Genomic DNA, 27874 nt, shown 5'->3' with positions numbered 1-27874 from the left:
AAAGCATACTAAATAAAATGAATGAGATATAAGAACACTGCAATACCTTGGAGATCTTTGGGTATAAATAACCACGAGTATGGACCACTTTAGAATACTGTATATATCTAAAATAGAAATTGTACACCAACTGAAAATACTATATATCAAAGAGAGACAAAAAAGGCTAGTGAAATGAAAAATAAATGATAATTAAAAATTAAAAAACAACCAGTGACAAAGTGAAAATGTGCCACTAGTTGAACCGTGCAGTAAAATGAAACATGAAAAATGTCGTGCCACAGCCCGATAGATACTAAAAATCAAGAAGCAAAAATAAATAATCAAAAATAAAAAGAACGCTTACCAGAACGCCGTCGTGTCAATACTTGCTCTAAAGTAAAAACCGGAAAATGAACAGGTCGCAAAAACGCTGTAAATAAAGAAGCGGTAGGGAACGTGATGACGTAGGGAACGTGATGACGTCATCAGTGGCTGAAGAGAGACGGAAAGAAGAGCGTAAAGCAAAAAATATGAAAAAAATATATATGAAAAAAAGTGTATATCAAGGAATATAAAATGCAAATGAACAAAAAGAAACAAAGTATAACCAGACATGATGTAAGTAAAACCCTCGAAGGAAGAAAAGTGAGCACGAAAAAAGATTGAACAAATAAAAATCAATCGAATCCAAACATGAACAATACTCAAAGGAACGGGTATTTAAAAAATTTATAAAAAAAACCAGCAAAACAGCAATAAAAAATAATAAAAAAATAAAATATATGAAAAATATATAATAAAATAAAAAATAAAAAATGGTCTAAAAAAGGAATAGATCTGAGAAATGAAAAATAAAAAATATAAAAATATGTGAAAAAATATGTGTATAAACAACGGTGAAAGTCTACATTAATGGAAAACATAAAGGCTCACATACAAGATCTCAAATCTAAATCGATGTTAAGACCTTGTGGACTGATGGTATTAAAATTATGTATAAAACGTTGTTCCTCCCTTATAAGGAAATTATCAGGATTACCACCTCTCCACCTGGTCTTAACAACTCTTAAGACAAAAAACTTCAAATCTGCAATGCAGTGTCCTTTATCATACCAATGGTCAACGATCGGTGCAGATTGTACCTTTCTACTAATACAACTTCTATGTTCAATTAATCTAGTTTTAATCATACGTTTTGTTTTCCCAATATACCATTTATTACAAGGACAAATGATAGCATAGATCACTTGTGATGTCTGCAATCACTATATTCTTTTAAATTTATTTTACACCCAGTCACTGGATGTTCATAACTAACTACCGTCATACTGTGCTTACACACAGAACAATGTCCGCACGGTATGTGTCCAACAGGACCATTATTGACAGCTGGAGATTCTGGTAGAGCAGATGGTACTAAAATATCCCTTAAATTTCTATTTCTTGAATATGCTATTACTGGCTTAATCCTTTCGAAACAAGCATGAGGCTGTAGAATATGCCAATTTTTTCTAATGATATTCTGTATATCACTAGAAAGGTATGAAAACCTGAGAGTACACACCAGTTCGGGTTTTGATCTGACAGCAACTTGATATAATAGATCATCTCTATGTTTCGTTAGTGCTTTTCGATAACATTCATCAACACACTTTTCCGGATATCCCCTGGCTATAAAATTGTATCGCATTGCCGGAGCCTGTTTCTCAAATTCTTCAATGTCTGTACAAAGTCTGCGTAATCTTAAAAATTGTGAAAAAGGAAGGTTCTTTTTAAGACTCCTGTTGTGGAAGCTTGTAAAATGCAGATAGGAATTCCTATCAGTATCTTTTCTAAAGATGGTAGTTTTTAATCCATAAACCGTTTTAAAAATTCTCATATCCAAAAAAGAAATGGATTCTCTATTATATTCCATCTTAAATCTCAGATTTTCATCACACGTATTCAACCATTGATGAAAATTATTAAGTTCTTCACTTGTTCCCCTCCACAATATAAAAATGTCATCAATATATCTTTTATATAACACCACATTGTTCTGAAAAGGATGTGTTTGTAAAAAGACTTCCTCAAAATCCGCGACGTAGAGATTGGCAATGTCCGGAGCCATGGATGATCCCATGGCCGTACCTTTGATCTGTTGAAAAAATTGGCCTTGAAAACAGAAATAATTGTTCGTCAATGCTATGCTTGCTAATGTTAGTATAAAATGATTGGGTATCCTTTTCTGTGTCTCTCTTTTTCTAAGTGTCCTTTCAATAATTTCTAATGCAGACAGTTGTGGAATATTTGTATATAGTGATTCGATATCCATGGTAACTAATATAATATCGCTCAACAAACCTTCATATTCATCAATAATATTAATCATATGTGAAGAATCTCTAATATATGATGTAATACATGGAATGAATGGTCTTAGAAAAAAATCTACAAATTTTGACAAAGGTTCTAAGATGGAACCATTTCCAGAAATGATAGGGCGACCTGGAGGATTAGTGTTAGATTTATGTATCTTTGGTAACATATAAATGGTGGGAATGGTGGGATAATCAACAGTCAAAAAAGAACTCTCTTTCATAGTTATATATCCTGCATCTTTCGCTATTTTAACTAGAGAATCGATCTCTTGAAAAAATGGTCCATCTTATACAGACATGTCGGTTCTTAAACCTGAATCAAATTGGTTTCCTCCGGGCCCTATAGACCCACTTATTGAAGCATTTCAATCATGTGTGGCTCATGATATTGCCATTTTAGAAAAAGAGCACAAAAAGAAAATGTTTTTTAATCTTTCAAAAACAGAACTATCTGCTATCAAAGAATTAAAAGGGAATACTGACATTGTCATTAAACCTGCCGATAAAGGGGGTGGGATTGTCATTATGGATCGTCTGTTATATATTTCTGAGGTAGAAAGACAAATTTTTGACCAAATATACTATGCACCTTTACAGATGAATCCTACTGAACAACTTAAAATGGAGATCGATTCTCTAGTTAAAATAGCGATAGATGCTTTTGAGCCTTCGGACCGGACCCTCAGATATCTCCCCCCCCCCCTCCGGACACTGTGGGCGAGTTTCGGGCCGCTTTTTGCGGTGGCATGTCGCTGAAGTCGGCCCGCAGAGAAAAGGACTGCGGCAAGCAGGGGGAAGTCAGGATGGCGGCGCCGCCGAGCCCTGGAGCAGCTACGGGGGGGGCCGGCTTGGATAGCTGAAATCACGGCCGGAGTTACGGCGGCGATGGAGCTCGTGTTGGAACAAAAGCTCCTGCCGTTGGATCACAAGCTGGCGGTGGTCCAAGCTTCGCTGGATGCTATGGGCCAGGAGACGGCGGCGTTCCGGCAGCGGGTGAGCGATGTGGAGGATAGACTGCAGCACGTGGAGGATGTCCAGACAACACATCAGCGCCTTATCTCTGCTCTCGAGGATCGCATTGAGGACCTGGAAAATAGATCACGCCGGTCCAATTTGCGTTTTATCGGATTTCCAGAGGCTGTAGCGGAGCGGGACTTGAGAGGCACGCTGGAAGCCTGGTTAGCTGCCTCCGTTACCATTCCTGCGGATCTCGGCCCGCTTCGTATCGAGAGGGCGCATCGCCTGGGTCTCAGTTCAGCTCATCAGGCCCGGCCACGGGTGGTAATAGCAAAGATCTTGAACTATGCTCACAAACAGACTATTCTTCAGGCGGCTCGGGGCGAGCGCGCTCTCACCTATCAAAACGGCAGGGTGCTCTGTTTTCAGGACTATTCTACAAAAGTGGCTCAGCAACGGCGAGCATTTGTTCCGGTGTGCTCTACATTGGCGGCCCGCCATGTTCGCTTCGCCCTTCTCTACCCTGCGAGGTTGCGGGTTCATCACAATGGCACTACTCAGTTTTGTTCTACCGTAGCGGAGGCGCAGAACATGTTGGATGCGTGGAATGTGGACCTGCCTTCTACTAGTGCCGCTGGTGTGATCTCCTCTACTGCTGGTCCGGCTTGATGGCTGCCGGTCTTCAGAGACACTCTTTCTTCTGGCGTGGGTGCAACTCTGGTCTCCTTCTTGGATTTCTGTTAGGTCCTTGGATGGCCCGGTGCGGCTCTGTCTTTGATGGTGGCGCTGCTCGGATCTTGTGCTTCCAGATGCCGCGGTGTCCCTGGACTTTTGCTGGATTTCTGTCTTCGGAGCTCCTCATTCTTCTGGCTCGACTACAACTTGGGACTCCTTCTTGGATTTGGCTGGGGCCTTGGTTGGACTTCTGTCTTTGACTGGGGTGCTGCTCAGCTTCTGTGCTTTTTACTTTCAGCGGTCTCAATGCTCTTGGTTTTGTGGGGCTTTCTTGTTTATTAAGGGTGCCCGGGGCCTCTCTCTACTCCTAAGCGGCCCAGGCTGTGTTGGGTGGACGGTGGCCTTGATTCATCCTTTGGAGCGGGTGTTGTTGAGCTTGTTGACTGGGGTGAGGGGTGTGCTTGGGGACGAGTGGTTGGCGGTGTGTATGATGCGATGGGTGAGGAGGGGGGGAGGAGAGTTAGAGTGGGGGTTTTGTGGTTCCTGTTGAGTATGAGTTTTGGGGTTCTTGGTATCCATCCTCAAGGGATATAAGGGGGTGGATAGGGTCTGGGATTGGGTTCCTTTAGGTCGGGGGGCCCTTCCTGGGACATTGAGGCATTATATGGTAACTATAGCTCATCCAGTCATATAAGAAATGGCTCTACAGCACCTCTAATAATGTTTTGATCACTAGGTTCCTTCCTGAGGTCTTACTGAGGATATGAAATAGATGCAATCCCCACTTCCAGACCTCTTCCACGTAATTTATGGAGAGGTATTACTGAGCCTTGAAGGAGACCTGTGTGATCTTTATCTGCTACTTTTTTTGCTGTACACTTTCCCTTCCGTATTCGTGGGAGTTAGGGGCAGAGCCGGCCTGTGAATATTAAAAAACCGTGAACAATATTCAGACCGGTTCTGCCCCTAGCCCCCGCTTCCCCCGGCTATTTTAAGCCCTGAAAGCCCCCCTTAAGCCTTACCTGGTGGTTTAGCGGATTTTCAGGCAGGAGCGATCTTTCCATGCTCCTGCCCCGTGCAGATCGGTCACAGGAAATGGCTGCCTTGAGCTCCTGTAGTCTCTCAAGCCATTTCCTGTGAGCGATCTGCATGGAGCAGGAGCGTGGGAAGATCGCTCCTGCCCCAAAAACCTGCTAGACCACCAGGTAAGGCTTAAGGGGGGGCTTACAGGGCTTAAAATAGCCTGAAAATGAAAATGCATTGTTTGGTTTAAAACCACAAATAAGCGAATCCGTAGATACGGAATTCGCGAATACGGATGGGGAAGTGTAGTGCAAAGTGAGAGCTAGGGCAAAACGGTTTAGGTAAAGAAGTAGGTAATAATTAGCAATGTATTAAAAATATTTTATTTTTATTTGCTTATATCATTTGAAAGCTGCTTGATGTTAATACAACTTTAATTTAATTCTTTATAGTGTGTGGGGGTGGGGTGGGAGTGGAACCACACCTACATCAACAGTAAAGTTAGAATAGGATTATTAAAACCGACCATCCCAAATTGCCAACCCTCCAACACTGCCTCTCTGGATGACAAACAGCAAACTTCAGCTGAACGCCTCCAAGACCGAACTTTTATGGATTAGGGAAAAAAGTACCAAATACACACGTCCAACACTATTTTGGGACTCCACCTTACTAACCGCAGCAGACCAAGTGCGCAGCCTAGGAGTAATGTTAGACGGCAACCTGACCCTGTCCACCCACATATCTCAAGTAGTCTCCACCTCCTTCTACTACCTCCACCAACTGAGAAGGATCAAACCCTACATTTCCATACCTGACCTAGCCCAACTCCTCTACGCCTATGTCCTGTTCAGGATGGATTACTGCAATTCCCTATTCAATGGAGTAGCCAAAAAAGATCTCAAAAGCCTGCAGCGGGTACAAAATGCTGTAATCTGCCTCCTACACAACCTCAACTACCACAATCCCATCTCCCCAGCCCTCCGCGCTGAACACTGGCTTCCAATTAACCAACGCTGTGCATTCAAGGCCCTGGTAATAGCACATAAAATAATTTACGCCACCATCCCTACCTACATAAAATCCAAGCTAGCCTGTATACCCCCACCTGCCCCCTCTGTTCAGAAATGGAGAAACTCCTATGCATTCCCCTAGAAAGATCCCTCCTGTCGGAAACTGCCTGTAAACGCTCATACAGCCACTTCATCCCCCAACTCTGGAACCAACTCCCCCCTCAAATCAGACTACGGAACTCATTGATGACCTTCTGAAGAGCAGTAAAGACCCTCTTCTTCAACTAAAATTCAACTCCTGTATAGTCTCTGTATTGTCCAAATATGCTCCACTGTGAATGTTTGCTTGTAGACCGTTTTGAGCTACTGGGAGGACGGGATAAAAATCTAAATAAATAAATAAATAGTATATAAGACAGCCAGTGCTGATCATTTTTTAACAACCCCCTCCTCTATATAAAAAATATATTTTTAGTAATAATCCATGAGTCACACAACAAGGGTGCACCTAGGAAAAGGCAGCATCTTAAACTTTGCAGTGAGCACTACAACACCAACACAAGCATTGTAAAACTAAACAAGCCAGATCCTGCACAGCCAATTGATCCTGTACAGTCATTGCTAACAGAAAGCCATGTCCTTTTCATACACACAGACAGATACACCCTCGCCCAATATGGAATAATCACAAACTAAAAATAGAACTATGTAGACAAAAGTTAAACTGAACCAAGAAACCAGACTCTGCATTCAATGCAACACCACAGAAACAGTGACACATCCTCTAATATTGTGCAAAATATAAAGACAGTAGATGTAAATTTGAAAAAAATTGCTACATAACAATCACCACTTTACAAATTAACAAACAAATAAAACAAATAATGAGAAATAAGAAAATATTAATTTTTGGGACTAATCCAGTTTTCAATTAGCTTTCAGAGGCCAAATCTTTCTTCAAGACAGTATAGCAGGGGTGCCCACACTTTTTTAGCTGGCGAGCTACTTTTTAAAATGACCAAGTCAAAATGATCTACCAACAATAAAATTTTAAAAAACACAAAGCACACTCTACGCAGAGAAAATGTTAATTATTATTTGTATTCGGAGGTCAAGGCAGATGACTTTAAAATATGCAATGTCACCTCAGTAACAACTATACAAAAATAGACAAATATACCCTCTTCCCTTTTACTAAACCACGATAACGGTTTTTAGCGCAGGGAGCTGCGTTGATGCGCCCGCGTTGCTCTCGACACTCATAGGGTCCCTGCGCTAAAAACTACTATTACGGTTTAGTAAAAAGTGGGCCATAGTGCAAAATATAACGGCAGATATAATTCTCAAAACGGACACATTTTGATAACTAAATTGAAAATAAAATTATTTTTCATACCTTTTTGTCTGGTGATTTCATGAGTCTCTGGTTGCACTTCCTTCTTCTGACTGTAAATCCAAAATTTCTTTCTTTCTGCCCCTCCCCTTTTCTTTCTGTCTCTTTCGTTCTCTCTTCCCCTGCCCCCTCTTTATTTATGCCTTTCTTTTTCTCTCTCCCCCTGCCCTCCCCAAGCCATTGCGCCGATTTTTCTACTTCCCCGATTCTTTCCCTACCTCCCAAACCACCACAACGATTTCTCCCTGCTGCTTCTTTGTTACTTCTTTGTCCTGAAGAAGACAGGAGATCTGCGACCTATTTTGGATCTCAGAGCTCTCAACAAATTTCTTGTCAGAGTAAAAGTTCGGATGCTGTCTCTAGCATCCTTGTATCCCCTTCTAGATCACAATGATTGGTTGTGCTCTCTGGATCTCAAAGAGGCTTACACTCACATCCCCATTCATCCAGCCTCTCGCAAGTTTTTCAGATTTTGGTACAAATTTCAGTACAGAGTGCTACCCTTCAGCCTGGCATCATATCCCAAAGTTTTCACCAAGTATCTAGTAGTAGTAGCAGCAGCAGCAGCAGCTCTGCGCAAACACGGTTTTCAGATTTTCCCGTACCTGGACGATTGGCTCATCAAAGATTCAACATCTCAGGGGGGTATTGTAGCGACTGTTTGGTTCCTTCAAAGTTTGGGGTTCGAAATAAACTTTCCAAAATCCCAGCTACAGCCCTCTCAGACTCTACAGTTAATTGGAGCTGTACTAGACATGTGCAACTCAGAGCATTCCTTCCTCAACAGTGTCAGGATACTCTCATTCAACTTTGTCAAAAAGTATCATCCCTCACTTCACTCTCAGCGAGACACATGATGGTTCTGCTTGGTCACATGGCCTCTACAGTTTAAGTGATTCCTTTTGCCAGACTTCACATCAGAATTCCTCAGTGGACCCTGGCATCTCAGTGGGCACAGGCTTTCTACCCACCTCTCAGCACATTACAGTGACTCCTTCGTTGAGACAGTCTCTCCATTGGTGGATGCTCTCTTCCAATCTGTCCAGAGGTTTACTGTTTCAAATGCCCCCCTCATCAGAAGGTCCTCATGACAGATTCTTCAACCTACGCTTGGGGGGCTCATCTCGATGGTCTCCATACTCAAGTCCATTAGTCCAAGACAGATCGTCAATCTCACATAAATCTGTTGGAACTCGGAATGATCTTCAATGCTCTCAAAGCTTTTCAGCATCTTCATCACAATCAAGTAGTCCTCATTCGGACAGACAATCAAGTCGCCATGTACTATGTCAACAAGCAGGGAGGAACACGATCTCTCCCTCTGCCAGGAAGCTCAAAAGGTGTGGAATTGGGCAATCCTTCACAACACCTTTCTAAAAGCGGTCTATATTCAAGGAGAGGAAAATGTATGGCAAACAAATTGAGTCGTCTTCTACAATCTCATGAATGGACACTCAATTTCTCGCCTCTGCATCACATTTTTTCTCAGTGGGGAACTCCTCAGATAGATCTCTTTGCATCTCCCCACAACTACAAACTGCCTCCATTTCCTCTCATTCTCAAGACACTCGTCAAACTCAAACAGGAACATGCCACCATGATTCTGATAGCTCCTCGGTAGCCCAGACAACCATGGTTCAAACTCAGCAGCAGGGAGCCAATTCTTCTACCAGTTTTTCCATCTCTGCTTACACAGAGTTAGGGGTCTCCGCTTCATCCCAACATGCAGTCTCTACACTTGACAGCTTGTTACCTTTCAACATAACTGCAAATTTCCAGTTCTCTCAATCTGTCAAGGATATTTTAGAGGCTTCTAGAAAGCCTACCACTAGGCGATGTTACAACCAGAAATGGACTAGATTTTCTGCTTAGTGCACCATTCATCACAAGGAGACACAATCTACCTCTTTGTCTTCAGTTTTGTATTACCTGTTGCATTTATCTCAATCAGGCCTCAAATCCACATCCATTCGACTCTATCTCAGTGCAATTGCTGCTTTCCATCAGCCTGTGGTTTCCAGATTTATGAAAGGACTTTTCAATGTGAAGCCACCTCTCAAACCACTCCAGTAGTTTTGGATCTTAATGCTGTTCATGCTCAATTGATGAAGCCTCCATTTGAACCAATGTCTTCGGCTCATCTGAAATATCTTTCTTGGAAGTGGTTTTTCTCATTGCTCTCACGTCTGCTCGCAAAGTGAGTGAGCTACAAGCTTTAGTAGCGGACCCACCCTTCACAGTATTCCATCATGACAAGATGGTCCTACGTACTCATCCTAAATTCTTACCTAAAGTGATTTCAGAATTTCATATCAATCAATCCATTGTTCTTCCAATGTATTTTCCAAAGCCTCATTCTCATCTCGGAGAAAGAAGCTCTTCATACTGTGAAATGTAAGCGTGCTTTGGTTTTCTACTTTCAAAGAACTAAGCCACAGAGATCTTTGCCTCAGCTTTGTGTCCTTTGATCCAAATAAGTTGGGACATCCAGTTTCCAAGTGCACAATCTCCAACTGGTTGGCTGCTTGAATCTCTTTCTGCTATGTTCAGGCTGGACTGCATCTAGAGGGTTGAGTCACAGCCCATAAAGTTAGAGCCATGGCGGCATCTGTAGCTTTCTTTAGATCTACTCCTATTGAGGAAATCTGCAAAGCTGCCACTTGGTCCTCGGTTCATACATTCACCTCTCATTATTATCTGGATTCTTTATCCAGATGGGATGGCCACTTTGGCCAGGCAGTATTAAAAAATGTATTCTCCTGAATTGCCAATACTCCCACCATCCCATTCTGGTTAGCTTGGAGGTCACCCATATGATAAGAATATTCTGCCTGCTTGTCCTGGGATAAAGCACAGTTGCTTACCGTAGGTGTTATCCAGGGACAGCAAGCAGATATTCTCACAACCCACCCACCTCCCCTGGTTGGCTTCTTAGCTAGCTATCTGAACTGAGGAGAGGCTGAGGAGTCGCGCGCCCTACGGGCGGGAAGGCACTCGAGTATGCGCGGTGCGTCAGTCGCAAACTTTCTAAAAGTTCTTCAAGCAAGTCTGCATGCGAGGCTGTCTGCATCGGGGCTCCATGGATGATGTCACCCATATGTTGAGAATATCTTCCTGCTGTCCCTGGATAACACCTGTTATGGTAAATAACTGTGGTTTATTGATGTATTGCTCAAAATAGTCCACTACAGAGTTCCATCTAACATCTTGTGCAAGCATTAGCTTGGTTCCACCCATTCTTTTTAGAGCTGCTGCTGCAAAATGATTGCTATGGAAGTATTTAGCAATTTTAATATTCTTTATTTTTGGGACACTAAAGTATGGCTAGCAGGTTCAGGAAATGAGCACTGCAAGCATATGTTATTGTTAGCTTGGTATTCTCTTCATGTTCGTCTACATTTCTTCTCATATTGGATACATTTGCAACATTGTCTGTGACTTAACTCTTTACTAGACATTTGAATTTTTGTTCACATTTTATAATAGCTTTTGATGATACTTCCTGTAAGTATTCTGCGGTATATGCGTTTTGTTTGTTTTATTTATTTCTCCCCTGCCTTTATCCAGGGCATTACCTATGAACATACAAAATAGGATGTTAACATTCATTGTACAAATCAATACAATACAAAAACACACTGTACCAATTGCATACTTAACATATAAAATTAAACTGCATATTACAAACATGTCGCATCAACGTTCTACATAGCCATTCAAAACTGAAAGGTAAATAAATATTTAAAAACAACTCTTTTAAGGTAGGTATTGGTTGTTTCTGTAAGAAAGACATTCTCTTCTTCTATTGTTATACAACCACATAGAACAGGATCATTGTGGATATTTCTCCACCTGTCAAGACTTACCAAAAAAGTTAAACATTGCATGAATATACAGCCTCATGCTACATAATTAAAAAGAATCCTTATTTTATGATGATTAACTTTTTGACTATAAAGTATTAAAATATAAACTATCTTTAGATAGATTTTTCCTCAAAAGCATTTTATTTAAAAAAAAAATCTTGATTTAAATATAAATAAAATATATCATTGACTTTTATCCAGGCTGATTGTGAACCAGCATAAACTAAATCTAAATAAATGATTATGTTGGATCTGTTTAAAAATGGAGAGAGATGTAGATTGAGGATTATGCAGGCAAACAGGAATGCAATAGAATCTCAATTAACCAGTATTCAATTAACTGACACTTAACCAACTGGCAAAAAAAAAATAAAAAAAATTGTCTCCCTCTCTCCTTAGACAATGTCCAAAGTGACAATTCCCCCTCCCTCCCTCCATTCCTGAAACAGCAGAGTATCCTGACAAACCCCCCTGCCTCCCTCCCTCATTCACACGAAGCTGTAGCAGCAGCCTGTGAACAGAGAACACTCCGGTAAACAGCTTCCAGCCAGCCCAGGCAGGGCCTTTCCTCTGCCGCATCAGAAGTGAAGTGAAAGACGAAAGGCCCTGCCAGGACTGGCCAGAAGCAGCCTGTTTTCTAGCACTTCCTCTGCTTAACGGCTGCCGCTACAGCTTCAGGTGAAGGAGGGAGGGGAGAGGGGTATGTCAGGACGCTCTGCTGCTTCGGGAACAGAGGGAGAGAGCAAGGGGCTTGTCTGCATCGCTCAACTGCTTCGGGAATAGAGGGTTGTCGGGTTCGGCTCTACTGCTTCGGGAATGGGGGAGAAAGAGGGAGAGAAAGAAGGGAAGAACAAATACTGTACTTACAAGTGGAGGTGGGGGGATGATAAAGTGAGGTGGGAAGCGAGAGCAAACTTATTTTTACAGTAACTCTCAAGCAACCAAAAACGACAGTTATCCAGCATCCACCAATCCCCATGGGTCTGGATAACTGAGATTCTACTGTATTGTATTACATATTAACTGATCAAGTTTCAAGTTTATTTAAAATTTCTTATACCGCCTAATCAAGCCTTCTAGGTGGTGTACAAAAATACCAAAACCCTGTGCCAAATTAATTTACAATATAAACAAAGACAAATTGGGGGAAGTGATGTTATATAAAACAGCTTTTTGTACTCTGAAAGTGCATATATATGTTGAATAGGAGGTTTTATTGTAATATTGTATCTTAAAAGAATGTTTAGAACAGTTTTTTTTTTTCTTCTCTTAAAGACATTGACTAATAAAGATTCAGTATCGAATGCTGTCGAAGACCAGGAGGAACCTATATTCAAATACATTGTGGGAGAGCTGGTGTGGTCAAAGGTCTCTGGTTATCCTTGGTGGCCATGTATGATTTCATCTGATCCAGTTCTACATAGCCATTCAAAACTGAAAGGTAAATAAATATTTTAAAAAACAACTCTTAAGGTAGGTTTGCTAAAGTGTATTCATTTTATAACAGAAATGTTTCATCTGTTAAGTGCTGTAACTATAATTACATGCAAGGCCAATCATAGAAAAACCATTGAGGATCCTCCTGACTGATTTCAAACTTTAGACAGACTTTTTGTTCAGCAATTCTAATCTGTGGACTGGAATTTGAAATGATGACATCAGTAGATAAGGGCCACAGAAATAGCAGAGAAGCTCGAAAAAGTGGCCCAGGTTTGTGCGACGATTCAGAGGCTCATAGCTCTAGGAGCCATAGAGCCCGTACCACAAGAAGAATGGGGCTTGGGGAGATACTCAATATACCGTATTTTTCGCTCTATAATATGTACTTTTTTCCCACCCAAAAGTGGGTGGAAATGTCGGTGCATCTTATGCAACGAAGATACTTTTTTTTTTAAAACACCCCACCTTGCTGTACCTTTTTAAAAGCCCGCGCCAAATACGGCTCTCCCTAGCATCTGAGCGCTCAGCTGTTTTCTTGGTTCCCACACAGCGCCTCCGGATTCCCCCCTTTAAAGCTAATTAGGCTCGTGATGGGCGGGGTGGAGGGTCCTTACCTCCAAGCTGCTTCCTGCACCCAGCGAGAGAGGTCGTCTTCGGCGCTGTAACCGCTGCTGAGCTAATTACGGCAGCCTGCAGAGTGAACCTAGCAGGCTGCCTTTGGCTTCCGAAGCATGTTGCCTTTGCCGCGGTCCCGCCCCTGATATCAGAGAAGGGTCGGGACCGCGGTAGAGGAAATGTGCTTCGGAGGCCAACGGCAGCCTACTAGGTTCACTCTGAAGGGTGCCGTAATTAGCTCAGTGGAAGTTACAGCACCGAAGACAATCTCTCAACAGAAAAGGAGAGCTCGAGTTGTTCAATCGCGTGAGGTTTTTTTTCGTTTGTTTTTTTTTTTAAAGTAAGTTTTTTCGTCCCGTTGTTTTTTGATGGCGGGGCCTACTCTGCAGCCTCAGCCTTTGGGCTTCGATTTGGCTGAGGCCATTTTTCCCTCGATGTCCCGACCGGTTTCTGGTTTTAAGAAGTGCACCCGGTGTCAACGTGTTTACTGACCTGCATAAGTGATGCATACAGTGCCTGGGGCAAGATCATCGTCCTGGATCCTGTGTCTGCTGTGCTACCTTACAGAAGCAGTCTCTGAAAAACCGGCAGGCCCAGCAGGAGAAAATCTTTGGCATGGAGCATACACCAGAGAAGTCTTCACCGGCTTCAATCTTGACATTGGTGAGGGTGATTTCAACCAAGACATCGTCCTCAGGGAAGGCTCCCACATCGAAGTCATCTTCGTCTCCCCATGTCTCGATGTTGACATTGTTGTCACCAACTCCAGGTAAGTTAGCTAAGAGCCACCAGCTTCCCAGTCGGAGTCTCTGGCCATTCAGGCATCGAGTGAAGTCATGCTGGCCACTAAGAGACTGTTTAAGTCAGGGGTGTCCAATGTCGGTTCTCGAGGGCCGCAGTCCAGTCGGGTTTTCAGGATTTCCCCAATGAATATGCATGAGATCTATTAGCATACAATGAAAGCAGTGCATGCAAATAGACCTCATGTATATTCATTGGGGAAATCCTGAAAACCCGACTGGACTGCGACCCTCGAGGACCGACATTGGACACCCCTGGTTTAAGTGGATTGCTTCCATGATTCGAGGTGCCTCATCTTTGAGGTCATCCTCGTTGGAGCACACCGTGGTACCATCGAACTGGCTGTATCAGCGTTATCGGTACCTGATTTGACTCAGATGATAGTCAACATCGTCCAGAAGGAATTCACTAAAACTATTTTCTCATTGGCACCTATGTCAGTAGACCAGTCTGTGCATTGTGCTGCTTCAAAGGAAGGTGCAAAGTCCTCACAGCGGCCTCGATGTCGATCCTCTTCTTCAAGTCGAGTCAATCGCAAATCTGAGTCACCGTCAACGGAGCGTCACTCCTTGAAGAGGCGTTCTACACATCGAGTTCACAATGGAGATTGACATCATCTTGGCATTGGGGCTCGAAGCGGAGATCGGCATCAAGGCGGAGATCGACATTGCCTCGACATCGGGGCTTGTAGCAGGAATCAACATCGACTATCAAGGTACGAGGCCTGGTCTTCCAAACATAGGTCTTCGACTGACTGGTGCAGATCCACGTTGAGAGCTCAACCATCAGAGTTCAAATCATCTTCTTGAATTTCCTCGAGACATCAGATTGCAGTCTCTCAAACGGAGTGCTCTCATCAGTCGGTGGACCATAACTCAGAACAGATTAATAGAAGATGTTGAGGCTTGTATGGCTGCATCTGTTGCCATTGCACTTCTGATGCCCCTGCACTCTCAATCGATTCCCTGCTTTCACTGGTCCTGAGACACATCAGTTGAAAATAGTTTGTATACTGTAAAGGGCATTGGATTGTAGGAAAGGCTATGCATACATACATATAAGACTGGATAAATAAAATAAAGCACATGTTTGAAAGGTGTAAAATAATACTGTAATTTGATCAATTCTATGCAATCCACTCTGAAATATTTTTCTCAAAGCAAAGTATTTACATTCCATTTTAAATTAAAATGACATTAAACAGACTTTGTATATTTTAATTCCCTTTTAGGGATAGGAAGCTACCTGAATGTGAAAACTCATTAAGCTCTCATTAAAAAAAGGCTTGAGTGAAATCTAAATAATAATTCCTTAGCAACAGCAGAAGATGAATCCAGAGACGGGTTAGCACACATCTACCAACAGGTGGAGATAGAGAACTGATTTGCAGATACTCTTCTTGGATGGAACGTCTTGTGGCCAATTAGTATCTCCAGCAGGCAGATAAGAACATAAGAATAGTCTTACTGGGTCAAACCAATGGTCTATCAAGCCCAGTAGCCTGTTTTCACAGTAGCCAATCAATGTCACAAGTACCTGGCTAAAACCCAAGGAGCAACATTCCATACTACTCATCCAGGGCAAGCAATGGCTTTCCCCTTGTCTTTCTCAATATAGACTTTTTCTCCAGGAAATTGTCCAAAACGTTCTTAAAACCAGCTACGCTATCTGCTCTTACCACAACCTCTGGCAGTGCGTTCCAGAGCTTGGCTATTCTCTTGGGTGAAAAAATAGCTTAACTATTCTCTTTTTTTATGTTTATTCATATTTATTGAAATATTTTCATCATATTACATCAACATAAACATAATTAAGATATGGATTCCAAAGCAATTAATACACTGTCAAAATCAAATAAACCAATTAAGGTGAATATCCATCTAGCCCACAACTAGCTTAACTATTCTCTTGAATGAAAAAAATGTTTCCTCCTTTTGGTTTTAAAAGTATCTCCCTGTAACTTCGAGTGTCCCCTAGTCTTTGAATAGCGCATGTTCCCACTCCCCTTCGTGCTTGGCTGTGCCCGTGATTTCCTGGAACTCTTCTCCTGGGGTTGAGATCACGGACAACGCGATTGGTATTTCAGATTCGTTGCTGGGAATGTCAGACGAGTCTGCCTTGCAGTTAGAAGCACTGACCAGGTCGTTTTCTCTGGAGTTTGTCCCTCTTACTTCATAAGGCCTTTTAGCTGCAAAGTTCCAAATCTGGGCAGCCTAGGACCACTTTATTGGGCTTTGATCAGGCCTTCTCAGCCTCAGATTGGCTCCGGGCTGAGTCAGCAGGGGACCAAACTCCACGGAGTGGGCTCCACTGCTGGGGAATACCCTTTGGTGGGCTCAGACTTGTCTCTTTCTCTCCCAGGGACCTTGGCTAGTGTTGATGTACAGGAATTTGAGTTGGGGGAAGTTCTGGTTAGTGAATCGGATGAGCCCATATTGCTTCGTCTATTCCATTGGAAGAAATTACCCGCTTTCATTTATAAGGTGCTTACAAAGTCTTCGTATCGCTCAAGCTCAGCCACAGTTGCCTGTGGCGGCCAACCCCCTCATGGCTGGCACAGGAGAGCCTCCGAAGACATTTCCTGTCCATGAAGCCATGCAGGAGCTAATTTTGGCTCAGTGGGGCTCCGGGTAGCATAGGCCATGAGACAGTGGCTAAGGACGAGCTGGATAAATTTTGGTTTCCTAAGGTGGATGCTCTGATAGCTGCAGTTACCAAAAAGATTACTTTGCAAGTAGAGGGGAGAGTGGTGCTAAAAGATACCCAGGATAGGAAGCTAGAAACCTCCATGAAATTGTCCTTTGAGGTCACGGCTTTGACATTGCAGGCTGCTATGTGCAGTTTCTATGCAGCCCTTGCTTGTCTTCAGTGGATTCAATATGCTTTGGATGGGATGGTGGAGTCCAGGGTTGTTGTTCCTCCCGAATTCATGGGTGTGGAGACAGGCTTGACATATTTGACGTATGCCTTAAACTATACCTTTCGTGCCAGGGCTAAACAGTGGGTTCCCGGAGAGCGTTATGGCTACGCCATTGGGCAGTGGATGCTGCTTCCAAGTTACTTCTGGTGCAGCTTCCTTTTAAAGTCTGTCTGGAAGATAAGCCTAAAGGTTACTTTAAGGCTCCACCTTCCCGTTTTTGGTATAAATCTGGTAAGGTCTCTTTCTGTGCTGCACACAGTTTCTTACAATTCCAAGCCGAAGTTTCTGCAGAATTCCTTTCGTCCTGCCAAACCTTCGGGCTCTCAGCCAGCCCATCCCCAGACTTTGCATGCTTCACAATGATGGGGTGTCGGCTCCCTCCGCCGATTCTATTGGGGGGTGGACAACAGTCTTTCTTCTTTGTGGAGTGGGCCAAGATAACTTCAGATCAGTGGGTCTTGGATATTATTCTAGAAAGTTACAAGTTAGAATTCTCTCCCATCGCAGATTCTTTCTTGGTGTCTCCATGCTTGGGGGCGGCTAAGCGGGATTCGATACAAAGCACTCTCGAGGTACTGCTGGAGCTCAGGGTGGTAGTTCCTGTTCCCCCAGAACAAAGGGGCCAGGGAAGGTATTCCATTTATTTTGTGGTGCCCAAGAAAGGGGGTCAGTCAGACCCGTTCTGGATCTCAAGAAGGTCAATCAGTTTCTCAATGTCAGGCACTTCCGGATGGAGACAATGAGATCTGTCATTGCATCAGTTCAACCAGGCAAATTCCTTACAGCGCTCGATCTCAAGGAAACAAACTTACAGTTCTCAAGCAACATTATCAGTTTCGGGCTATGCCCTTCAGCCTCGCCACAGCATGGTGGTGGCTGCAGCCTTTCTTCGGAAGGAGGGGATTTCGGTTCATCCTTACTTGGGTGATTGATTAATCTGAGCGTCTTCCCATCAAGAGAGTTTAAGGGTGATCCAGAGGGTGATTTCTGCTCTTCAATCTCTAGGTTGGATCTTCAATTTCCCCAAACAGTTTTCTCATTGCCTCTCAATCGTTGGAGCATCTGGGAGTCTAATTTGACATGGCTATGGGGAGAGTTTTCTGCCCAAGGACAGGAGTGACAAGTTGCAGCCTTAGGTTAGCCTTCTCCTCTGAGTTCTGAGACTGAGGGTATTGGATTACGTGCAGGTTCTCGGATCCATGGTAGCGACTTTGGAAGTGGTGCCTTGGGCTCACTTTCACATGAGGCCACTATCAGCAGTCTCTCTTATCCAGGTGGTCGCTGGTGTTTCAGGATTACAATTGTCAACTGTGAACCTCTTAAGCCTCTCTAAGCATGGATTGGTGCCTGAGCAGTTCCAATCTATTCTGGGGAATGTTGCTTGTGTCCCCGGACTGGATAGTGGTCACTACGGATGCCAGCCTGACAAGTGCAATAAAGGTATGGCGGCGTCCAAGGCGTCGGTAGCCCAATGGATCAGAGAGGCTATTAATTCTGCTTATTTGTTGGCAGGGAAGCAGTTACCGGAGGATCTACATGCTCACTCGACCAGAGCGGTGGCCACTTCATGGGCTGAGTCCAGGGGATTCTCCTTGAAGGAGGTTTGTAGAGCAGCGACATGGTCGTCCTAAACACATTTTCTAAGCATTACCGATTGGATGTGGCAGCGCAGGCAGAGGCTTCTTTTGGACTACTTTGCTACATTCTACTAGTCTCTGGATTCATCTGCTGCTGTTGCTAAGGAAAGAAAAATTATGTTCTTACATGCTAATTTTCTTTCCTTTAGACACAGCAGATGAATCCAGAGACTCACCCTTTCTGGCTTTCTGCTTTTCCTCACAGGGGATTCATGTTGCCTGTTACGGTTGGTAGTTGGTTTAAGTTTGAATGTTTTTGAAATTTTTTATTTGTTTATAGTTTATTTTACATCAAAGAACAAAAACTTTGAAAAAGGAAATACAATTTGCATAACAAAGAAATAATATACAAAGAAAACAAAAAGGAGGGGAAAAAGAAACTTTCCTTTTCCCACTCCCAGTTTATGTTACTATGAATGTAGTCCACAATATGAGAGGGAGAGAATCCATACACTCTCAAGGGAAGTTGAAGTATAGAAAATATTACAAGAAGAAAAATACAGAGATTGACATGGCAGATGAGGTTCAACGTGGACAAATGTAAAATGATGCATGTCGGTAACAAAAATCTCATGCACGAATACAGGATGTCCGGGGCGGTACTTGGAGAGACCTCCCAGGAAAGGGACTTGAGAGTTCTGATCGACATGTTGATGAAACCGTCCACACAATGTGTGGTGGCTGTGAAAAGGGCGAACAGAATGCTAGGAATGATAAAGAAGGGGATCACAAACATATCGGAGAAGGTTAACATGCCGCTGTACCGGGCCATGGTGCGCTCTCACCTGGAGTACTGCATCCAACACTGGTCGCCGTACATGAAGAAGGACACGGTACTACTTGAAAGGGTCCAGAGAAGAGCGACTAAAATGGTTAAGGGGTTGGAAGAGCTGCTGTACAGCGAAAGATTAGAGAAACTGGGCCTCTTCTCCCTCGAATAGAGGAGATCGAGAGGGGAGATGATCGAAACATTCAAGGTACTGAAGGGGATAGACTTAGTAGATAAGGACAGGTTGTTCACCCTCTCCAAGGTAGGGAGAACGAGAGGGCACTCTCTAAAGTTGAAAGGGGATAGATTCCGTACGAACGTAAGGAAGTTCTTCTTCACCCAGAGAGTGGTGGAAAACTGGCACGCTCTTCCGGAGTCTGTTATAAGGGAAAACACCTTCCATGGATTCAAGACAAAGTTAGACAAGTTCCTGGTGAACAAGGGCGTATGCAGGTAGGGCTAGTCTCAGTTAGGGCGCCGGTCTTTGACCCGAGGGCCGCCGCGTGAGCGGACTGCTGGGCATGATGAATCACTGGTCTGACCCAGCAGCGGCAATTCTTATGTTCTTATCTGTTGGTACTAATTACTTGTTGCCTAGTTAATGGATATCACGGTTGATTCTGGGGCCCTTGAGGCAGCCTTGCTGTCCAAAAAATATTGCAGTTAATCTGGTTCATAAAAGACATATCTATTTGCCTGCTAAGTAATGAAACATTTATAAGGAAAGCGAAGTTGGAAGGTAGCTCCTAAACTTAACACTGGTTGTTAAGTCAAAATTTTTTTTCACCTAAATTGTGTCCATTTTGAAACATAAGGAAAAATCGCTATTTTGTGACCATAAATTTCAACGTTTTCAATCCTATAGAATAGATAAAGAATTGCTTCTTTGTCCTGCATGAAAACAAGTCACCAATAAAGTAGCCCATGTTTTTGAAATTTGACATTGTTTATGGGAAAAAAGGTTTTTTTACTGGTGCATTTTGATTTCTTGCTGATGCTCGGGCAAAGAATGATACTAATTGGCCAGGAGAAGTTCCATCTAAGAGGCGCACCTGCAAATCAGTTCTCTATCTCCACCTATTGGTAGATGTGTGCTATTCCACTAGTCTCTGGATTCATCTATTGTGTCTAAAGGAATGAAAATTAGCAGGTAAGAACATAATTTTTCCCATGAAATACCTGTTTTGACATTTAACTCGGTTACATGAAGTAAAACACCATGATAAATCACAACTTTCAGGAAACTATACGTTCAGAAATATATTAAAATAAAGTAGTTTTGTTGTGTTTAGTCCATTTGTTGCCTGGAAGTAAATGTTAAGATTTGACTTGAAAATGGCATCTCTCTCGAAAACTGGTTAAGAAATGTGCTTATTGGATTAATACATAATCTTTTTAAATGTCAGCAGATATTAATTTCTGTGCAAGGATGAATATTTAAAGCACAGTGATGAATACTAAGATACTACTTATTTTCTTTGCTAATGTTAGCTGTATCCAAAAATCTTTAATGGTGAAAAGGTAGATAGATGATGATAAAATCTGCTCTGAAATTTTAACCATGCTTTTAGATTTATTAAATGTAATTTTTTTTTCTTATTTTCATAAAATTTCAGGAAAAAGAAAAAATGCTCACCAGTATCATGTACAGTTTTTTGGAAATTCCCCAGAAAGAGCTTGGATCTTTGAGAAGAGTATGGTACTATTTGAAAGCGAAAAACAATATGAACATTTGTGCCAGGAAAGTGCCAGACAAGCATCTACCAAAGCTGAAAAAAACAAGGTGACCAAATTTTCCAGTTCATTGAGATTTTATTGGCAAGATCCAGAAATGTTTTATATTTTCTTTTAGAGCATTTGTTCCCAAACCCTTCCTGGGATATTCTCACCTATTTTGAATTTTTTTTTAGATATTCACAATGAACATTGTGCCGCCAGTCGTAGTGCACACCGCTGGACGGACACGTGATTACTCATTCCCATGAGCCTCCAAATAACAGAAAGGTCTAAGGCTTAAATTCAGCAATTTCTTTTTTTTTCTTGCCAAAAACCCCCAGAACTAGATCACAAATAGTGCTGTGGAGAATGCCTGTAATCCTTTACAGTTCAAAATATTTCATTTCAACTTCAAACAGGACAAAATAATCACTTTGCAATGCAAACAGTTTGTGAAAAAAAAAACGTTGTCTCTAGGGCAAACTGGAACAGCTTTAGAAGAGGTCTCTCCCTTCTCCCTTTTCTGCAAGCAAGGCTTTACAACTCTTTCTCAGAAGGGACAGGCATTAGAGCTTATCATGTAAAATAAAACAAACAGCTTCAGGGCTTAACTCCTTCTTAGGTTTGTGCAGGGCACAACTGTAGTTCTTAATGGGTTTATCAGATAAAGGAGGCCGGTTAAAGCAAAGGAAGCTAGCAGTAATCACCCAGCTGGAACAATTTCCCTCAGCCTACAGCTGGAACAATTTCCCTCAGCCTACTGCAGAGAGATATGCTTTAATCCTTTCCCCCACTCTAGGTAACTGCCACAGCAAGTCCTCACAGTACACAAACAGTTCACTTTTAAAGTTGAAAGAAAAACAGTTACAGTTTCCAACCTTTTTGCTTAGCTATTAGTACCTCTATGGTTACTTCCTCTCCAAGCCCACTTTGTGGATTACTCGCGCACTCAGGCTTGAGCTGTTCTAATGAGGACTCCCCATTACTCTCAGCAGCATCCAACATTTCTATGTCTGTTTTTTCCTGAAGGCTGGAGCTTTCCTCCCAGTCCTTCCTCTTTCAAGCCTGCTGCCTGGGTTTGGGTTCCTCTCTCCTCTCCACTCTCCTTTCACACCCTGATAAGGCTTGCTTTTCCTCACAGGTGCTTCTTCTGTGTATTTAGTATGGTTATTAGCCTCTAGGGATCTTGATGTTGCTCTGTTTTCCTTCACCTGGGAAACTGCAACCCAAGGTCCGGTCTGACAACTAACATCTTTCCTGTTAATGTGAAAGTTTTTACTTTTACCCACATCCCTGTCATTCTTGTGAGTCTGGGATGCCCGGGCACCTTCTGGGCAAGAAATATAGGTCCCTTTCTGGGTCAGTTTAGGGCACAGGGGCGTTACAGATGGCTCAGCACTATCCTGCCCGTGACAACATGCTTGGGAGAATTGCATACATAGCCATTCATGCAAATTTATTTTCAGTGCGATAGAGATGATGTACTGAACTATAATCATGAGCTTACTGTAGAGAGATTTCAGTCACAGCTTTTGAAAAACCTCTTTATCCCAGGACAAGCAGGCAGCATATTCTCACACATGGGTGACCTCATCCACAGAGCCCTGGTACAGATAGCTGCTAAAGCTCTCTTGCACTTTAAGAACTTAGAAAGTTTGCGACTGACTGTACAGCGCATGCGCGAGTGCCTTCCTTCCCGACGTAGGCGCGCAGCTTCTCAGTTTTCTGATGAGCTACGAAGTCGTGTGTGAAACTGTCTCCATTTTATTTTGCTATCCCGCTCGCGCGTTTTCTGATTTTCAAATTTTTCTTCTTTACTTTTTTTTTTCTTGTTAAATAAATTTTTTTTAAAAACAGTTTACCTTTTCCTTTTCTTTTCTGAAGCCTTTTTGATGGCGGAGCCTTTGCCTCCGCCTCCGCCTTCAGGTTTTGATTTGGCTGAGACAGTTTTCCCTCCCATGTCCCGCCCATTAACTGGCTTCAAGAAGTGCGGTAGGTGCCAGCGCACCATTTCTTTAACAGACCCAGACAAGTGGTGTATTCAGTGCCTGGGCCCGGACCATCGCGTGGAGTCGTGTACGTGCTGTTCGACCTTGTAGAAGTGCTCTATTAGGACCACCTTCTACAACAAAGACTTATCTTTGGTACCATGGGTACATCGCAAGTGCTTTCAGCACCATCCAAGCCATCAACATCAAAGACATCACCCTCAGCCGAGGTACCAGCTTCCATGCTGGTGTCACAAGCTATAACTCTGTCAGGTAAACCAGCTAAGAAGTCACCAGCTTCCTGGAAGGGGTCTCAGGCCACTAAGGTATTAAGTCTAGTCATACCAGCCAAGCAGAGACCATTAATGTGGCTCACTTCAACTTTGAGGGTGCATCTTCATTGATATCTTCTCCGGAGCGATCCATGGCACTATTGATACCGGTGTCCAAGCCATAGGTGTCTTCGGGCTTTTAAAGAAAAGCTCGATGCTCTCTTTCAATTGGAGTTCGGGGATATGTTCCAGCTTGTTGCCCCCATGTTGGCTTCTCTGGTACCAGTCCAGCCTGAGCGTCGCCCCATGTGAGATGCAGGTATCACTGCTGTCTCCTCGGTACCACACCATTCTCAGCACCAATCATTGTCATCGAGCCATGCTTCTCAACACTGTTCTTTAAGGTACCGATCCCTTTCTACAAAGCATCAATCTTCTAGACATCGATCTCCTTCTCAGAAGCGTTCATATAAGAAGCATCATTCTTCTGAGACTCGTTCCAGTCATTCATTCTAGGCATTCGTCTCCACGTCTTGGATCTTCAAAGTCTGGAAAACATTCTTCAAAATCCAAACATATTTCTCCCAAATGCTCAGATAAGCGTAAGATGCCTATATTGCCTGTTTCATTGGACTGGTACTGAGCAAACATCGATACTGTTCTTCCATCCCAGTAGATAAGGATCTTCGTCTGGATTCTAACCAGGGCGCATCTCCATTTTCTACAGAAGCTTATGATTCTCAGAGTGCTCTCCTTGTACTACTTACAGATAACCTTCTCAGCTAGTCTCATTTACTTACTTTATCATACAGATGAGTAAAGACATGTTTCAAGTTTATTAGGTATTTATATACCGCCTATCAAGGTTTATCTAAGCGGTAAAATTAGAGGCTGATTCCAAGTATTCAGCGGAGTTTCTTGAAACCATGGATTACAAACATCCTCTTAAAGAGCTTCACAAACTCCCTTTACATGGTATGACAAACTCTTCATAAGAATTGGGAGTCAACTTATTCTGTTTCAGCTGCTCCTAGGAAACTGGATTCTCAATACAAAATCATTTCCATTCCTGGTTTTGATAAGCCTCAACTTTCACATCAATCTCTCATAGTGGAATCCACTCCCAAAAAATCTGCTCCTTCTAAGGTCTATGCCACAGTTTCCTCAGGGTGAGAAGGTGGAACAATGGACAGATTTGGAAGACGTCTATACCAGAATTCCATGCTGGCTAATAGTCATCAATTATAATTTTTATTTTGCCTGTTATCTCAAATATTTGGTAAAAGAAATGCCAAATTATTTCAAGTATCTTCCTTCTCATAAGAAGTCAGAGTTCCAGAGCCTGTTCAATTCTTTTACTCAACTCAGGCAGCATATGGTACAATCAGCATATGATGCCTTTGAGCTGTCTTCTAAAGTTTCTGCAATGCCTGTGGCCATGAGGAGGCTTGCATGGCTAAGGATAGCGGATATGGACGTTAACCTCCCGGATCACTTAGCTTGCATGGCTAAGGATAGCGGATATGGACGTTAACCTCCAGGATCGCTTAGTTTGCATGGCTAAGGATAGCGGAAATGGACGTTAACCTCCAGGATTGCTTAGCTAATATTTTATGCCTTGGAGATGAGCATATTGGAGATACTATTCAAAATGCAACTAAAAATTTTCAGAGCATGAAAAGTCTTCTAACTCACTGCTCCGGCCTAAATTGAAATCCTCTGCTTCCAAGACTTTCAAATCATCTGCTTTATATCAGAGGCATTATATTCCAAAGTCTACTCCTCTTTAGAAAACAGAGTCCTCAAAAGCTTCAAACGTCTGCTGCTCCCAAGTTGAATCAGCCTTTTTGACAAGCTGCTCGAGAGCACAATCTAATTCAAGATAACTCTGCTTCTCCCTCTCCCCATTGGAGGTCGTCTAACTCATTACCATGCTTGTTGGCAGCTAATCACCTCCGATCTCTGGGTTCTCAATATCATTTGAGAAGGTTATTCTCTTCATTTCCATGACATTCCTCCAGATCATACTCCAAGAGAGTTTCCTTCCAACCCTCTGTAGTCCTCTCTTCTTCTCCAGGAGGTCGAATTTCCGCTCAATCTCAATGCCATCGAGAAGGTTCCCTTGGACCAGCAGAACACGGGGTTTTATTCCTGGTATTTCCTCATCCCGAAGAAGACGGTCTTTGTTCAATATTGGACCTCGGAGCGCTCAACAAATTTCTTGTCAAAGAGAAATTTTGGATTCTTTATTTGGCATCCCTGTATTCCCCTCCTGGATCAAAATGATTGGTTATGCTCTCTGGATCTCAAGGAGGCTTATACTCACAACCCCATTCACCCAGCCTTTCGCATGTTTTGGGTGGGAAATCTTCATTACCAATACAAGGTTCTGCCCTTTGGTCTTGCATCATCTTCTAGAGTTTTCACCAAGAACCTGGTGGTGGTGGTGGCAGCAGCAGCAGCCTTGCGAACTCACGGTTTGCAAGTCTTTCCCTATCTAGACGATTGGCTCATCAAAGATCCTTCATCTCAAGGGGTTACTGTAGCGACACAACAGACTATATTCTTGCAAAATTTGGGATTCAAAATCAACTTCCCCCAAATCTCAATTGTAGCCTTCTACGACTCTTAAGTTTATCGGAGCCCTCTTCGATACTGTTCAACTCACGGTGTTTCTTCCTCAATAACGTCAAGATGCTTTGATACATCTTTCTGAGCCATCCTCTTCATATATATTGAATTGAGAGTCTATTTTCATTCAAATGCAAACATCAATGCAGTGGGTAACTGAGAAAGAATTCATACAAATGCAACAAGAGAATTGTAGCAACGGGATATCAGATTTTGACCTTAGAGTTTGGAATACTCATCCGGTCTGTCAATTTGTCATTAATCCCTGCTGGTATTCTCATATTTTCAACATTTTATATACTTTTTTTTAATATTTTTGTTTTTATATTATCACTTATGTTATCAATAATTTAAATATTTAGACCACTTAGCTTCTTTTAAGAATATGCATTCTGTGATCTACTGGTTCACCAGTGTTGTCCCAGCATTAAGGTAATATTCCCCCATGCCAACGCGTTTCGCTTATCTTTGTCAAGGCTGGGGAGTCTGCGGGAACATAAAGCACAAAGAAAACCCATTAATATAAAATAATACTTGCTTAATGCAAGACATTTAAAAGTCAGTTAGCAAGACTTACCATAGTTTAACTTTCATACTAACACGCCGGTAATAACCAAAAGATGGCCGCGGCGTTAACCCACATTATAAATACACTCATCCCTGACGTCACCTCCAATAGGAAGAAAACAGCTGAGAGGTGCACAACTGTCAAAAGACTAACAGGCACCGGAAGGTAAAACAGATTAGACGTCAGCCTGAGCTAACCAATCAGAGGCTTCATTTAACCCCTCCGGAGCCATAGATTTTAACATGAACATCCAGCGCAATTCTTTTAAATTGAGATTTGTTAAAATCTATGGCTCCGGAGGGGTTATATGAAGCCTCTGATTGGTTAGCTCAGGCTGACGTCTAATCTGTTTTACCTTCCGGTGCCTGTTAGTCTTTTGACAGTTGTGCATCTTCTTTTATTCTGTAGCTCTCCTATCTCACTCCTTTCTCAGCATTCTATTTTCTTCTCTCTCTCCTCTTGGTCCAACATTTTGCTCCATCTCTTTTCTGTTGTTCTTCTTCCCTCCCCCCTTGATGCTGAACAAGGAGATGGAAGGTAAAGAAAAAGAGATGCTGCATCTCTCTCTCCCTTCCACCCCCAGGCTTAACATTTCTCCATCCCCTTCCATCTCCATATTCAGCTTCTCTTCCCAATTGCCCAAATCTAAGCTTACTCGACACATCACAGTCGCTCCTTTGAAGCAGTCTCTACGTTGGTTGATGCTCTCTTCCAATCTTTCCAGAGGCTTGCTTTTTCAAATGACCCTCATCAGAAGGTCCTCGTGACAGACACTTCGACCTACGCTTGGGGCGCTTATCTCGATGGTCTCCATACTCAAGACCTCTGAACCAGTACAGATCAATCAGTCATATCAATCAGTTGGAACTCAGAGCGATCCTCAAAGCTCTCCATGCTTTTCAACATCTACTTCACGACACAGTAGTTCTCGTTCGCACTGACAACAAAGTCGCCATGTAATTATGTCAACAAACAGGGAGGGACAGGGTCTGCCTCCCTTTGTCAAGAAGCTCTGGAGGTTTGGGACTGGGTAATCTGCCATAACACCTTCCTCAAAGCTATCTACATTCAAGGGGCAAAGAATTGCTTGGCGGACAACTTGAATCGTCTCCTGCAATCTCACGAATGGACTCTTAATTCCGCACCTCTTCATCACATTTTTTCACAGTGGGGAACGCCACAGATAGACCTCTTTGCAGCTTCCCACAACTACAAACTGCCTCAGTTTGCTCCAGGATATACTCTCAT

The 27874-nt window shown here is 42.7% G+C and overlaps 1 protein-coding gene across 6 annotated transcripts in view; it reads left to right on the top strand.

Annotated features, from left to right (window-relative positions):
* The window catches only part of NSD2 (nuclear receptor binding SET domain protein 2), a 521650-nt gene that overhangs the window by 59982 nt on the left and 433794 nt on the right, over positions 1-27874 (top strand). For all 6 annotated transcript variants that reach the window (XM_033950948.1, XM_033950940.1, XM_033950930.1 and 3 more), the window contains exons 3-4: positions 12545-12710; positions 21068-21234. In XM_033950948.1, coding sequence (XP_033806839.1) covers positions 12545-12710; positions 21068-21234 — 333 coding nt within the window. The remainder of the gene's footprint in view (positions 1-12544; positions 12711-21067; positions 21235-27874) is intronic.

Source organism: Geotrypetes seraphini, chromosome 1 (genome assembly GCF_902459505.1).
Source record: "Geotrypetes seraphini chromosome 1, aGeoSer1.1, whole genome shotgun sequence".
NCBI classification, from domain to species: domain Eukaryota; kingdom Metazoa; phylum Chordata; class Amphibia; order Gymnophiona; family Dermophiidae; genus Geotrypetes; species Geotrypetes seraphini.
The sequence above is the reverse complement of the archived record's forward strand: the minus strand, read 5'-3'. Positions and strand labels throughout refer to the sequence as shown.